Source organism: Acipenser ruthenus, chromosome 20 (genome assembly GCF_902713425.1).
Source record: "Acipenser ruthenus chromosome 20, fAciRut3.2 maternal haplotype, whole genome shotgun sequence".
Lineage (NCBI taxonomy): Eukaryota > Metazoa > Chordata > Actinopteri > Acipenseriformes > Acipenseridae > Acipenser > Acipenser ruthenus.
The window spans coordinates 694,983-707,797 of record NC_081208.1 but is presented as its reverse complement, the minus strand read 5'-3'; the positions used below and the strand labels follow the sequence as shown (position 1 = coordinate 707,797).

At 45.5% G+C, this 12,815-nt stretch overlaps 1 protein-coding gene across 1 annotated transcript in view; it reads right to left on the bottom strand.

Annotated features, from left to right (window-relative positions):
• The window catches only part of LOC117963825 (paired box protein Pax-7), a 101,224-nt gene that overhangs the window by 24,180 nt on the left and 64,229 nt on the right, over positions 1 to 12,815 (bottom strand). The window contains exon 10 of the mRNA XM_058992977.1: positions 10,020 to 10,219. Coding sequence (XP_058848960.1) covers positions 10,020 to 10,219 — 200 coding nt within the window. The remainder of the gene's footprint in view (positions 1 to 10,019; positions 10,220 to 12,815) is intronic.

Genomic DNA, 12,815 nt, shown 5'->3' with positions numbered 1-12,815 from the left:
TTATTGTATTACTTGTACTGTAACACTTGAAATGTATTTGCTTACGATTGTAAGTCGCCCTGGATAAGGGCGTCTGCTAAGAAATAAATAATAATTAACAGTAGCGTTGCTGGTGAAGTGAACAAACTCTGTCGCCCTTATCCAGACTTCTGTCTGTGCTCAATCCCCGACACCTCTCCCTGACTGTTTGTCTTGCTTTGCCTGTCTGTTAAAAAGCCTAATCCCTCTAGAAAACTGCAACTTCACACAAGGGCACAGAATGTTGTTCTTCCTAAGAGTCCAGAGCCCTGATCTGTGTAAACAGGGTCCCTTAAGCCCAGGAAAAGAAGGCAGGGCAATTAAAGGACCTACTGGATGAGACATCTCAAGTATGTCTGTGAACCTGCTGTACACTTTGTAACACAGCTTCAGAACGGAAGGGTCACTGCCCAAAAATGTACCACAGCTATGACCAAAGTTCTGCATCACCTAGAATTTAAAGATTGAGACATAATTAAAAAAAAAAAAAACTTTATGAATCTTTTATTTAACATCATGTAATCAAAGAAACTACAAAATGATGTTGCAGAAGTCTATCCCAGAAGCCAATCTCAATCTGCTGGTGTTGTTTTTGTTACCAATGGGCCGGCCCACGGTGAAGGAGTGTATCAACGAGCATCAACAGCTCCTCACCGATCCGAGGTAAACCGCGAGAACAAGGGGGGGGGGGGGGGAGGGGGGGGGCCTTTCTGTTTAAAACAGCTTTTAAACAGCTCTGCTTCTTTTATTTTTAGGTAATCGATTAAGAAAAGGCAGACAGGGACGCATGCGGTGCAGCACAAAAGGAGGAGCGAATAAATCTTCATCAGATTAAAAAGGAGCCCCCCCCCCTCCCCCCAAATCCAGACAGACAACAGCTTTTCAGATCTCCGGGTTTTCTTTTGTTTTTTCTTTCTGTTTCCCTCCCGCGTCACGCAGCGGTCCCGAGGCAGCTCCCCAGAGGAAGTCGCCCCTATTCGGGTTTAGGAGAGCGTGATGGAAGACTGACGTGGAGAAGGGGGAAGCAGGGCAGGAGTGTGTGGCGCCCCCTGCTGTGCACAAACAAACAGCAGCCAGCGGAGAGCTATTTGTTGCGGGGCACCATCACAGGGGCTCCAGTCTCCCCCGAATGGATGGGTTTCACTGGGGCGTCTAGCAGGACGAGTGATCTCCAGCCCCCTGCCTGCTCCCCACCTCCCCTCCTTTATGTTAGTTTAACTTCCTTCCCCTGCTTACTGAAGTAAGGAAGAAAGGATGCACTGCCGCCCCAAGATAACCTCCCCTTCTCCCCAGGAGTCAGATTGTTAGGACTGCTGCTCCCTTTAGTAAAGTCAGGAACAGCAGAGAGAGAGAGAGAGAGAGAGAGAGAGAGAGGGGGGGGGGAGAGAGATAGATAGATAGATAGATAGATAGATAGATAGATAGATAGATATACATACGCACACACCAAAAGAATTGGGGAGATAACTTGCGTGTTCAATATTTCCGCGGAGCGCAGCGTATAAAATCGCTGAAGCCGGGGCAGATGAAAGGAGATACCAGGCGGGCGAGCCTCACTTTACCTCCTTTCTCATTTGCTATCAATCATACCGGCCTATCTGGTTTGATTTCTTCTCCTGTTTGCAGAGACACCAGCAATGTGTCTTCCTAGGATTACAGGCGCGGCGGCAAGCCGATGAGCGGCAGGCAGACAGGACGACGGTCACCACTAAAAACCTGCCAAATGTGATTGAATTTCACAGCAAAAAAGTAGGACATAACAGAGACTGAGAGGCGTACAAGAGCCCAACATCAATCTCTCAGCTACTTCACAGCTGATTCCGAGGGGGTAAAGGTCTCACGAACTCTGGGAGAAACATCCGTGGAGAAGCGAGGGTTTGCCCAACGTCCCAAAGCCACAGAAACCAGCAAAAACAGCAGGGGTGCGTTCAAAGTGGTAGGATATCTCTCTCTCTCGCTCCAGTTACATTGAGAAAAATAAATCAAACACTGGTAAGGATTATCTCCAGCCACAAGGTCCCAATACCTCAAGGTGAGGAGAGCTGTGTGAATTTGGTTTCCAGGCCCTGGCCTTCCCTTGCGAGGGACTCGCTGCTCGTGACGACAGCCAGCCAGCCAGCCAGAGAGTCAAGCGAGTCTCCGCTTGGCTGTATGCTAATTAAAGTTGCTGGAAGTGTGAATCTGCAAATACTGGGTAGGATTAGTTTGATAAGTATCAGAAGGATGAGAGACTGAAAGGAATCCATTTACTTCTCATAATAAGAGTCTCTGTTACAACACCAACGCTGATGCACTGCCACTATTTCTTGTCTGCGATCTACATAAATCCTATTTGTTCCTTTATGACACAAAAAAAAACCCACACATGACTCCCAGGAACAGCGCTGGAAGAGGGGATGGGTGGGCTGGTCTTGCCTGCTTCAGTACTTCCTTACAGTACCTGTCTCTATAAGCAGGATGGGAACTCATCCTAGAAGATATGAAGGTGTGCTTTACAGAGATCAATATAAAAACAGCAGCAGCTGTGATCTCTGTCACACTCCTCCTCAGACGGAGGAGCAAGACCGGGTTTGTTATCTGCTCTTAAAGAGCATGGTGTTAATGTTTAATACATTCTTAATCTAAATGGAAACCCGTTGTTTCTGTGGTGCAAATATTTGCAAACGCAACGGAATGCATGTAATCCAGCTGAGCAGCAAGTTGCAAATGGAATGCATGCTCCTGATTGGTTGCAGGGATTGTGGCGGAGGTTATTAATAGGGCAGCTGGAGCTGGAATAAATTATTTTCTGTTTACCTTGCTGACTCGTTTCTCACAACTCACAAACCGCTGGGAAATGCACGACACGCGGCGCTGTCAAAGTGACTTCCATTTTGAAACGAGATGATGAGGCACGTGGGTGTCTACGGGACGAGGCTGAATGCGGAGCAACGCGCGTCCAAACGTGGAGAGACTTTCCAATAGTTTTGCGTCTGTGCTCTTTAACTGCAGTGTTTATGTCATGCTGGCATGCATTACTCTATAAAAAGGATCCTTCTCTCATCCATTGCTTTCAATATACATTCCAACTTTTTGAAGTCTGATAGAACAATAACATGGAAGCGTTCTCTTCTGTGTGCATGGACCGGTTCAGCCAGTGACAAACTGTGTGACCCTAAGCAAAGCCATTTCATTGAATATATATATTTTCACAGTGCATAAATATATGTGTTTCTACCCCAGCGTTTTAATGATATTGTTGTCTGGTTTGATTTTACTATCCACAGGGTGCTATTAAGAAGCAGACACTCTTTTTTAAACATCTCCAGTTTTAACAAAATGAGCAGCTGAAGAAATCCTCTCCCTTTGCGTGGCTCACACTGGGAAGCTATTGCAAACCACTGATGCTCCAATAGCTTGAAGCCCAATAGAAGAAAAAAAAAAAAAACTTCTTGCCAAATTGATTTGTACGCTTCATAAAGAGGCAATGGTTATTAGATTCTGCTAAATATTATAGTTACGTGTGAAATGTTCATTGGTAATGAAATCTAATCTACGGTGACATATTTGGGTAACAGAGCCCTCACTTCAATGGAGATAAAGTTTCTGAAGAAGTGGAGAACGTGAGCGGTCTCTCAGACACCCCCCCCCCCCAAATAAAGAAGAAGAGCCTAATTCAGTGCAGCTGTACCAGTGATTTACTGTGCTCCCTTGACTCGTTCCCTCTGCTTTTATTTTGTACAATGTAAAGCAGAAGATCTCCAAGCATACCTGCAGCTGCAAGCCTTTTAAAATCACGGTTTGATTAATTAAATGAGATCAGATGCTAGCAAAACCCTCCGAACATTAAGGAATATTTATGAACAAGCAGTTAAATACAGCTTTGGAAAGAGATTATATATACATATACATACAGTGCTCACCCTTTAGAACGCTATAGTGGGGAGCCATAGTTACAAGACCGTGCTAATTGTGTTCTGCCTTATAATGAGTATAAATGGGCTACTGTAATGGCATTATGGAGCAAATGGGAGCCACGATCCTACCGTGTTATAACCGATTCCACACTATAAAGAGGAGTGTTATATGATGGGTGATCACTGCATATATATATGAAAATGAATGGAAAAATAAATAAATAACTAAATAAATATAGTCTTACTAGCACGGTGCCTGAAGGGTTAAATAGAAATGGATAGTGGATCATTACATCATTAACCATGTCGTGAATGACATCACAAACACATTAACAGATTGAAATAGAAAGCCTAGAAGTACCTCCACTGTTTGTTTTCCAGCACACTTTCCCTCGACAAAGGCGTGTTAAACACACCGAAACGTTGTGTATAGGGTCTGTATATTACACCAGAAATAATTGTATTCAACTCCTGCGCTTTTTTGCTGGAGGGTCGTGTTTTTCTTTTTTTTCTGTCGTAAAGCAGGTAGCTGTTGTGGTTCTACCCTCTGTCGAGGGGGTCTGGAACTAATTACCCCAGCAGTTAGTGAGATATGGATCAGCTCCCACAATTTGTCAGACAAGGCAGTAAAAAGAGTTGCCTGGCGTGGGGGGAGCGGGCTACGTTTGCTTGCGTAATTATGGGGTTTGGTGAGCTGATGAAGACAGATGGCCGTCTTCTCTGATGAAATAAAACATACCAGAGAGACTCAAAGGGGAAACGAGGGATTAGACCTCAGCTACAACTGCGAAACTGATGACTGAAATCTGGGTCTATTCTTTCAACAAAGATCCCACATCGCATTCCCGACATGTCAGACACCCAATACCCAGAGAAGCCCAGCTGGTACTGGGGTAGCCTTCTAGCTGCGACCCTGGGTTCAAACCCAGTTCTGGAGGATCCACTACATGCTTGGGTGCACAAAACAAAAACTCAATAAAAGAAAAAAAAAATGTAGAGCATTATAATTACAGTGTAACCTCTACTGCTTTGAGCGCCCAACATTTCTGCCGTTTCAAATTGCGCTGTATTGTATTCTAATTTGATTGTATTCAGCCCTTTTGTCCTTCCTTAACTGCTCTGTCTAATCCGTGCATTAACAAGCAGGGCAAGACTGTCCCTGAGCGAGTCGGCCGAGCGTTAGCGGTCTTCTCTGCCCTTCAGACTCGGCACATGGAATACGGAGCACAGAATCCTGATTCTGGAACACTCAAACACACACATGGCAGAACGGGGATAACCAAAATAACCAAAGTCTCTGCACAGCCCGACACGCGATCAAGGGAAGCGGAGCTTGTGTAAAGAGAGGACTGTCCAACAAGTCCAACAAATTGGGGCAGCAGTGTGGAGTAGTGGTTAGGGCTCTGGACTCTTGACCGGAGGGGCGTGGGTTCAATCCCAGGTGGGAGGACACTGCTGCTGTACCCTTGAGCAAGGTGCTTTACCTAGATTGCTCCAGTAAAAACCCAACTGTATAAATGGGTAATTGTATGTGAAAATAATGTGATGTCTTGTAACAATTGTAAGTCGCCCTGGATAAGGACGTCTGGTAAGAAATAAATAATCAAACTGTGCAGACTACTGAGAAACGAAGTTACGAAATGAAGAAACACACACACACTAAGCTCAAATATTTTTTTCTTCAAAAGGCTGCCTCTTAGGGCAAAAAAAAGACCCTTTCTTTCTCTTTCTTTCTTTCTTTCTTTTCATCCATCAATATATCTCATTTGATAGACTGATGGGACCCAGATAAAAAACAAAACAAATACAAAGGCAGGGCCGCACTAAAGGGTGCACGCAGACAGCCAGAGATCAAATGAACTGCATTACAAATAACCCCCCAGCGCTTTGAAAAGTCCCCCCGTTTCAGTGCGTCTTTGAGAGCGGATCAGTGAGCCCCTTGTTCGGCCGCCCTGTATATCTTGCTGGCTGTGGTCAGCACTCTGCTTCTCCCTCGGCTTTCCCAGCCCCAGGGAAAGGCTCACTGACAGCTGCTCCGTCACCCCAGTGCCAGGCTGCTGTTTGTGTTCCCAATCCAGCTGCAGAGAGGCCGAATCGAGAGGCTGGTCATGTGATCCCCCCCCCCCCCCCCCCCCCGTCTCTATTTCAGATGCCTCGACAGCAGCAACAGCGAGGACATTTTACACAGAGCCTGTAACGTTCAAATGTCTGCCGAGCTCTTTAGGAAGCCGAATGCATCGGGCCGCGATAGACGATGTACGGGAAATGGGAAGGTTGGAAAGAAAAGGCTCTGGCCGTGGGTTTGAATCCTTCCAAGAAAGTGAATTGAATTCTGGAGGTCTTAGCCCTGACTTTAAAATGGGCCATCCACATGATCACGTGAACTGGGATCCGGACACAGATTCCTACTGTTCCAACTGTGTGTGTGTGTGTGTGTGGATGATGATCAATGAGAAAGCACGCATGACTTTCTTTTGCTTCCTGCTCCCCCTCCTCCTCCTCCTCCTCCTCCCCAAAAAACATTGAAGACCTATGGCCATTATTTACTTTTCTTAACTGGAGTCATTCTCCTAAAGTGACCTTTTCAGAAAATGAAGTTTAAGTTGACCCACTTAGGATGTTCAAAGCACTTCGGAATTAGATTAGAAGGGAAAATTGCATCAACAAATTATATCCATGACTCCAATGCCACAGCTCATCACATGACATCATTTAGGGCTATTATTTAAACAGAATGAGCAGCAGTGTACCATTTGCAGTTTTTAAACACACTGAAGAAACCAAACCCCTCCTCAGGGCTTCATGCAATGTCTCAGAGATTCAGCTGACCTTTAATAGACTGGACTGTAAGCTTGCCAGCACAGCCTGATTCAGGTGCCCTCTAAGAACATTACTTCATACTGACCAGTGATGTATTTTACTTGACTTTGGGTGGCTAGTCCTGGTCTGGATCGAGTCCCTACCCCCATTAAACTCCATTAGAAAATTCAGAATAGATAACAGTTATTTTTTGTGATGTATATACCGGACCGGCCAAGGAGGCTGTGTGGTCCAGTGGTTAAAGAAAAGGGCTTGTAACCCAGCGGTCCCCGGTTCAAATCCCACCTCAGCCACTGTGTGACCCTCAGCAAGTCACTTAACCTCCTTGTGCTCCATCTTTTGGGTGAGACGTAGTTGTAAGTGACTCTGCAGCTGATGCATAGTTCACACACCCTAGTCTCTGTAAGTTGCCTTGGATAAAGGCGTCTGCTAAAATGAACCTCTTATTTTATTACAGTTTCAAGACTCCCCTACATGATTATATGTCCCTCATATTATATCCCAGGCTTCGACAGCCACACTCCTCTTTTGAGCACATTGGGATTGGAAACGCTTTGAAAAGCTGCGGACTTCTGCATTGAACGCTGACTTTAATAACAAGGTGACCCTGCTCGCTTTAGTTTCAGACGCTCGGACAGGAGTTGCTCACACTTGGAGAGAGCCAGGACTGGAGGGGGGGGGGGGTGCTCTGTTCAGTTTTTACAAGCTTGTGATTGATTCATGTTTGCAGCGGAGTAGCAGGTCCCAGGAGAGGGTGAGGGATCCTCTCTGATATGCAGAACATTTTACAAGGAGCGGCAGGCTTGAAAGTGGTGGGAAAGAGAACCCTGCCAGGACTTTAAATGAGAAATCCATCAGGAATGCAGCCTTCTTTTTTTTTTAACAGCTGTTGCTACAACTCTACTGTACTGGTCTGCGAGACGCTACAGAAAGCAGGCAGCAGTGAGAGGCTGTCAACTGTCTACAAAAAAGAAAAGTGCTACCCCACCCCTGGCTAGTTATTGTCAATTAATATCAGTTAACTGTCATCCATCTTCTCCCTTATAAAAGTTTGCCACAGTTTTTTTGCACAATATTTTTGTTCTTTTACCATGTTTCCCATGGGTATACTATGAACGTGCCATAGTTTACCTGGTTTGCCAGGTTTTGTAATATGATTCACCATACCTCACTGTTATTTGCCATGTTTTCTTACACTTTTACTATGGCAAACTTTTATAAGGGCTATCGTATGGGATAAACATCTAAGCACTGCATGATAATACTACTAATAATAATAGGTTGGTATTAGTTTAGGTAGACTGTAGTCTAACTCTTGCCATGATTATAAACTGCACTGGCAGTTTAACTAACTGCCTGCACCTCCTCTGCAGTTAAACCTTGCAGTCCACATCAAAGAAAAATCAAAGGGACAACACCCCTTCAAACAGCACATGCTTGCTTCCATGCGAACGTACAGGAGGGGCGCGGAGCAGGAAAACGGAAAGAACATCTGTCTCGGAGAGTCCTGGGAGAGAGAGGGGAAAGCTCCTTCTCTCTATCATCGCCGTGTGGAATCACAGCCACTTCAAACACGCGGCCCCAGAGCTTTTCAGCTGAAGGCGATAGTTTATTCTGGAAGAGGCTCTGCTTTTGGAAGGGAACCCGACTCCCCCTGCCCCCCCCCCCCCCCGTCTGGGATTAACCTGGCCCTGCTTCATCTATCAGCATCTCTGCGCAATTGGTTAAGATGTCAAAGCCATCCGAGCTTGCCATGGGAGAGCCAGGGTGCCCAGGTCACAGCCCTGAGCTGGTGTGAATAACAGCCCACTGTGGAAACCCAGAATCACATCTGTAGGGACTGCACAGCTAGGCTGGGGTTTCACTGAAGAGCTCCATGGAACAAAGTTATTTTTCACACTGTTCCAGAGATGTGCGTATGAAGCATGTGTGTGTACAGAGGCACTCGGACACACTGCCAGCATGTGCAGGCAGTGCCAGGCCTGTGTTCAAGCCTGTAGAGATCAACTGGGTGGGGAAATTGGACCCCCTTTCCCAGCGTAGCCTGCAGCGTCCGAGTATTTGCATATCACCATCACCTCAACTAATACCGGGTCTGTAGTGAAACGTTATTTCAATGACGTTCGGAACTCTTCTATGATAAACACAACATTTCTGAAATGACTGTGTATTAAAACAGGGTGATTGAGACACTGACAGGGGGTCGGATCCTGTATATCCCATGTGTATAAATACGATGGCAAAACCACGCGATCCTAACATAGTTCATCTGTAGAGAGAGATTTGCCACCATTACTATAGAAGACTAAATGCTGGATCTTGTGCAACACGTGCGACTATTGCAAACATGTTAAATGCAGAAGAGAAAAGGAGAAAGCTGGGACTGGGAGGAATGCTAGCACCGTCGTTGCAGGCAGGCAGGCAGACTGAATTACACATGGTGGCCCCATTACACTGGCATCTCTGTTAACACACTTGATCCCTTGGACATCAACACACATAGCTGACCTCTGATTCTTCACTCACGCTCGCAACCACACACATTTTCCCACAGTGAGTATTAATCCTACTAAATATTAGCTCCCTGACTTCTTTTCACTCATCTGGGAGAGTGTGCGTGTTTTTTTTTTTACCCTGAAACCGAAGAGGGAGGGAGGGATTGGCAAAGTGGAGCTGGACTATGGGATACTCCCAGCTGGTGTTTGGGGAAAGAAAGCATGAGAAGGGGTGATAATATGAAAAGAAACAAAGATAACTATAATACAGAACTCCGCATTGGGTGGCTGTAGTTGTGTCAGGTTTTACAGCTCTGTCACATAAGCGATGATTTTAATACAGTGCATGCAGGCAGCCTCTGTCTCTCACATACATACAATGCATCCAGAATTCAAAAGATGAACTTACTTAGAAAAGTACACCGTGGTAAATAACAGGATATGCCATGGTATAGAAGCACAGTGAAAGTGTAGTGCAACCCCTGGGTTCACGGCATGTCTAATCGTTCTAGGTTTGTTATCCACGATGTCATTATAATGCATGTATGATTTTTCAAAGTCTGGGCAGAGCAGCAACTTCTCATACTGTAAAGAGTTCACAGTTTTATTTTATATATATATATATAAAGCAGAGGAAACCGATAAATTGCTATCAAATTTAACAATATCATTTGAAAGGATAAGCACCTTCCCAGTGCCTCCTCTGGCCAGCCCCCAGCCCCCAGCCCCCAGCCCCCAGCCCCCAGCCCCTTGTCCTTCCCTCATCGCAGCCCCTCCCGCTCCCCCTCACCTGCACGCGGGCCTCGGTCAGCTTGGTCCGCTGAGCCAGCTCCTCTCGGGTGTAGATGTCAGGGTAGTGCGTCCTCTCAAAGGCCTTCTCCAGCTCGTCCAGCTGCTCCGCGGTGAAGGTGGTGCGGCTGCGCCGCTGCTTCCTCTTGAGGGGCAGGTCCGGCTCCGACTCCACGTCCGAGCCCTCGTCCATGCGGGTACCTGGGGAGAGGAGAAGGGTGAGCGGGGAGGAGGAGGAGGAGGAGGAGCCAAACCCTGACGACTCTAAGATACTTTAATATTATTATTCCTCCGCGGGGTATCGTGTGGTAGCCGCAAGTCAGTCCGCCTCAGTATACGAGAGGTATGTGGTCTGATGTTGGGGAGGTGGTTTACATATACAAGATTTATGGATAATCACGTCTGCTACAAAGGGTTCCACAAAGTCATAGAGACTTGTAAGACACCAGCTTTCTTGAGAAATGAAATCCAATTGAAGGTAAATAAAAAGAAAGTTAAATGGCTAAGGGGGAGGGGGGGGGCATATTATATTATTTATTACATCCAGGTTGTTTTTTTCAAACCTGTTTATGCTTCCGAATAGGAAAAAGAAGCGGCGATTGTGTCCGTTTCTTTACATCACGCCTTTCCCAGCAGCTCACTGATCCGCACACAGGCCTCATCTTTCTTTACTGTTATTATTATTATTTTCAGGTTTCAGGGGAGAATTTCTGATCCCTTCAGATCCTCACAATAGCACCTGAGGGCCTGTGCTCCAGACACTGAGCCTAATCTGGGCCATGACTCCTGGTGAAATTTAAGCGATTCCAAATTAGGGATGGCTGAACTGCTATTTTTTTATGTGAAGGTATTTATACAGGCCGATAGCCCCCTCCGAGCGCCGCGCTCTACAAGAGATGCCCCAGTCGAGAGGGGAGGGGGTGGGCAGAGAAGTTCTGCTGGGGTAGTTTGGAAGGGCAGGTGGGGCAAATCCTTTACAAGCTCACCCAAACAAATGAACAGATCTAGTCTTTAACTCTGGTACAATTAACTTCATGTCTGTCTACCTGTATCTCTACAGTGCAGTGATCTGTACATTAGATCCGGGTTCAAATCCGTAACAAGAAAAGTTCCCAGTGAAACTAACTAACTAAAAAAAAAACAGAAGCCATAATAAGTAAATACTGAAGAAGAAAAATCATTATTAAAAAAAAAACTGTAATAAAAAATGAAATGGCATATCTAGTGTTTCAATAAAGTAATCAGTCATGCAATGTACGTATGCATACCGGTAAAGTTGGAAGAGATTCTGGGCATACAAGATACAAATCTTTTCTACTAAGTAATTCATTCCAAACAAATACAGCTCCATATTCGCTCCAGAAATTGATCAACTTCCCCTCCAGCTAAAAAAAAAAAATTGAACTGAGCTTGCTGTCTGGATTGCTGGGGATCGATTCCAGATTCATATCCGGAAGATTGGAAAAACACAAATTGCTTGCACTGCGTCTGCAGAGAGGTCGTGGTAGCGCCAGGTTCAGGGCTTGTGTGTGTCGAAGAAGCGCCTCTGGCTATGAAAGTGAAGTGGAAGAAACGAGACAGACAGGAAACTGAACCTGGAGATTTCAACAGCTTAGCCTTAGCTCTCAAACAAACACACTCACTCACTCACTCACTCACACACTCACAGGGACAACTGAGCCCATCTTGAAGGTGGAATTTGAGCCCCTTGTGGGGAATCTGGGTAAACCAAGGCAGCTGTGAGGGTGTGAGGGGCTGGGAAGGGAGGGGAGGGGAGTCTGGGGTGTGGTGGAGGTGGAGGTAGGACCTGGTTTTGTTTGGGAAGCAGTCAAGCGTGAAAATAACACACAAATTAAAACGCCCAGAAATCAAGAGGGCCCGCAGCATTCTCAAACCAGAGGAACAGGAACCCGAGAGGAGAAAGAGAAAGGGAATGGCACTCACGTCTGAACTTCGCTAGATTCAGAGGTTTGTTTGGCGGTGCCTTTGAGAGCGAAATCATTTCACTTGTGACCTGAACTAGAAACCCACCCCCGGGGTCACTTTCACAAAACACGTCAGCAAGTTTGCACACCGGAGCGGGTTCGACCCGTTTCACAAAATTCCGGGGCAGAACAGAATTTTTTTTTTTTTTAATGATTCTTTAAAAATGAGTCTGAATGATTTTAATACATTTTCTGTTAATTAAAAAATGTAAACTGTGTGTTTTTTTGAGTCTTTTTTTGAATTAGAAGAGTCTCTTAAATGTATTTGTGTCACTAAATGTAAATAAAATCAACAGGTTTGATACAAACTGGATATTTAAAAACAGCAGTATTAAGATGCCGTTTGGATCAGCTGGGATGAATTGTAAAGTGTATAACCCACGGTCTTACTGTAAAGAAGAAAATAGATGGTAGCAAAATTAAACAGCTGAATGAGTGCATCTCTGAGCAGAGCGTGTTTCTGCATGCTGGTGTGTGTGTGAATATCACCCCCCACCCCCCCAAAAAAAAAATGAAACCGCAAAATAGCTGGCACTCCTGGCCTTCTCTGAAGTTTAATTAAACAAGGAATTACAGGATTAGGCAGAGTCTGTCATTATGGTCCTCTCTAGGAGTCATTTCCCGGACTTCTTCTTGTCTCTCGAAAGCCCAGAGTGGAGAATTCTTCCAGGATTACATGCGTCTGCCGGACATGACTGTGCATTCATGAAATCGAATTTGTTTTTTTCTTTAAAAGATTGATTTTTCTATCACCCCTCCCCTCCTCCCCCCTCGCCCTCTCCAAACACACACCACACTTCTCCAAATCTATA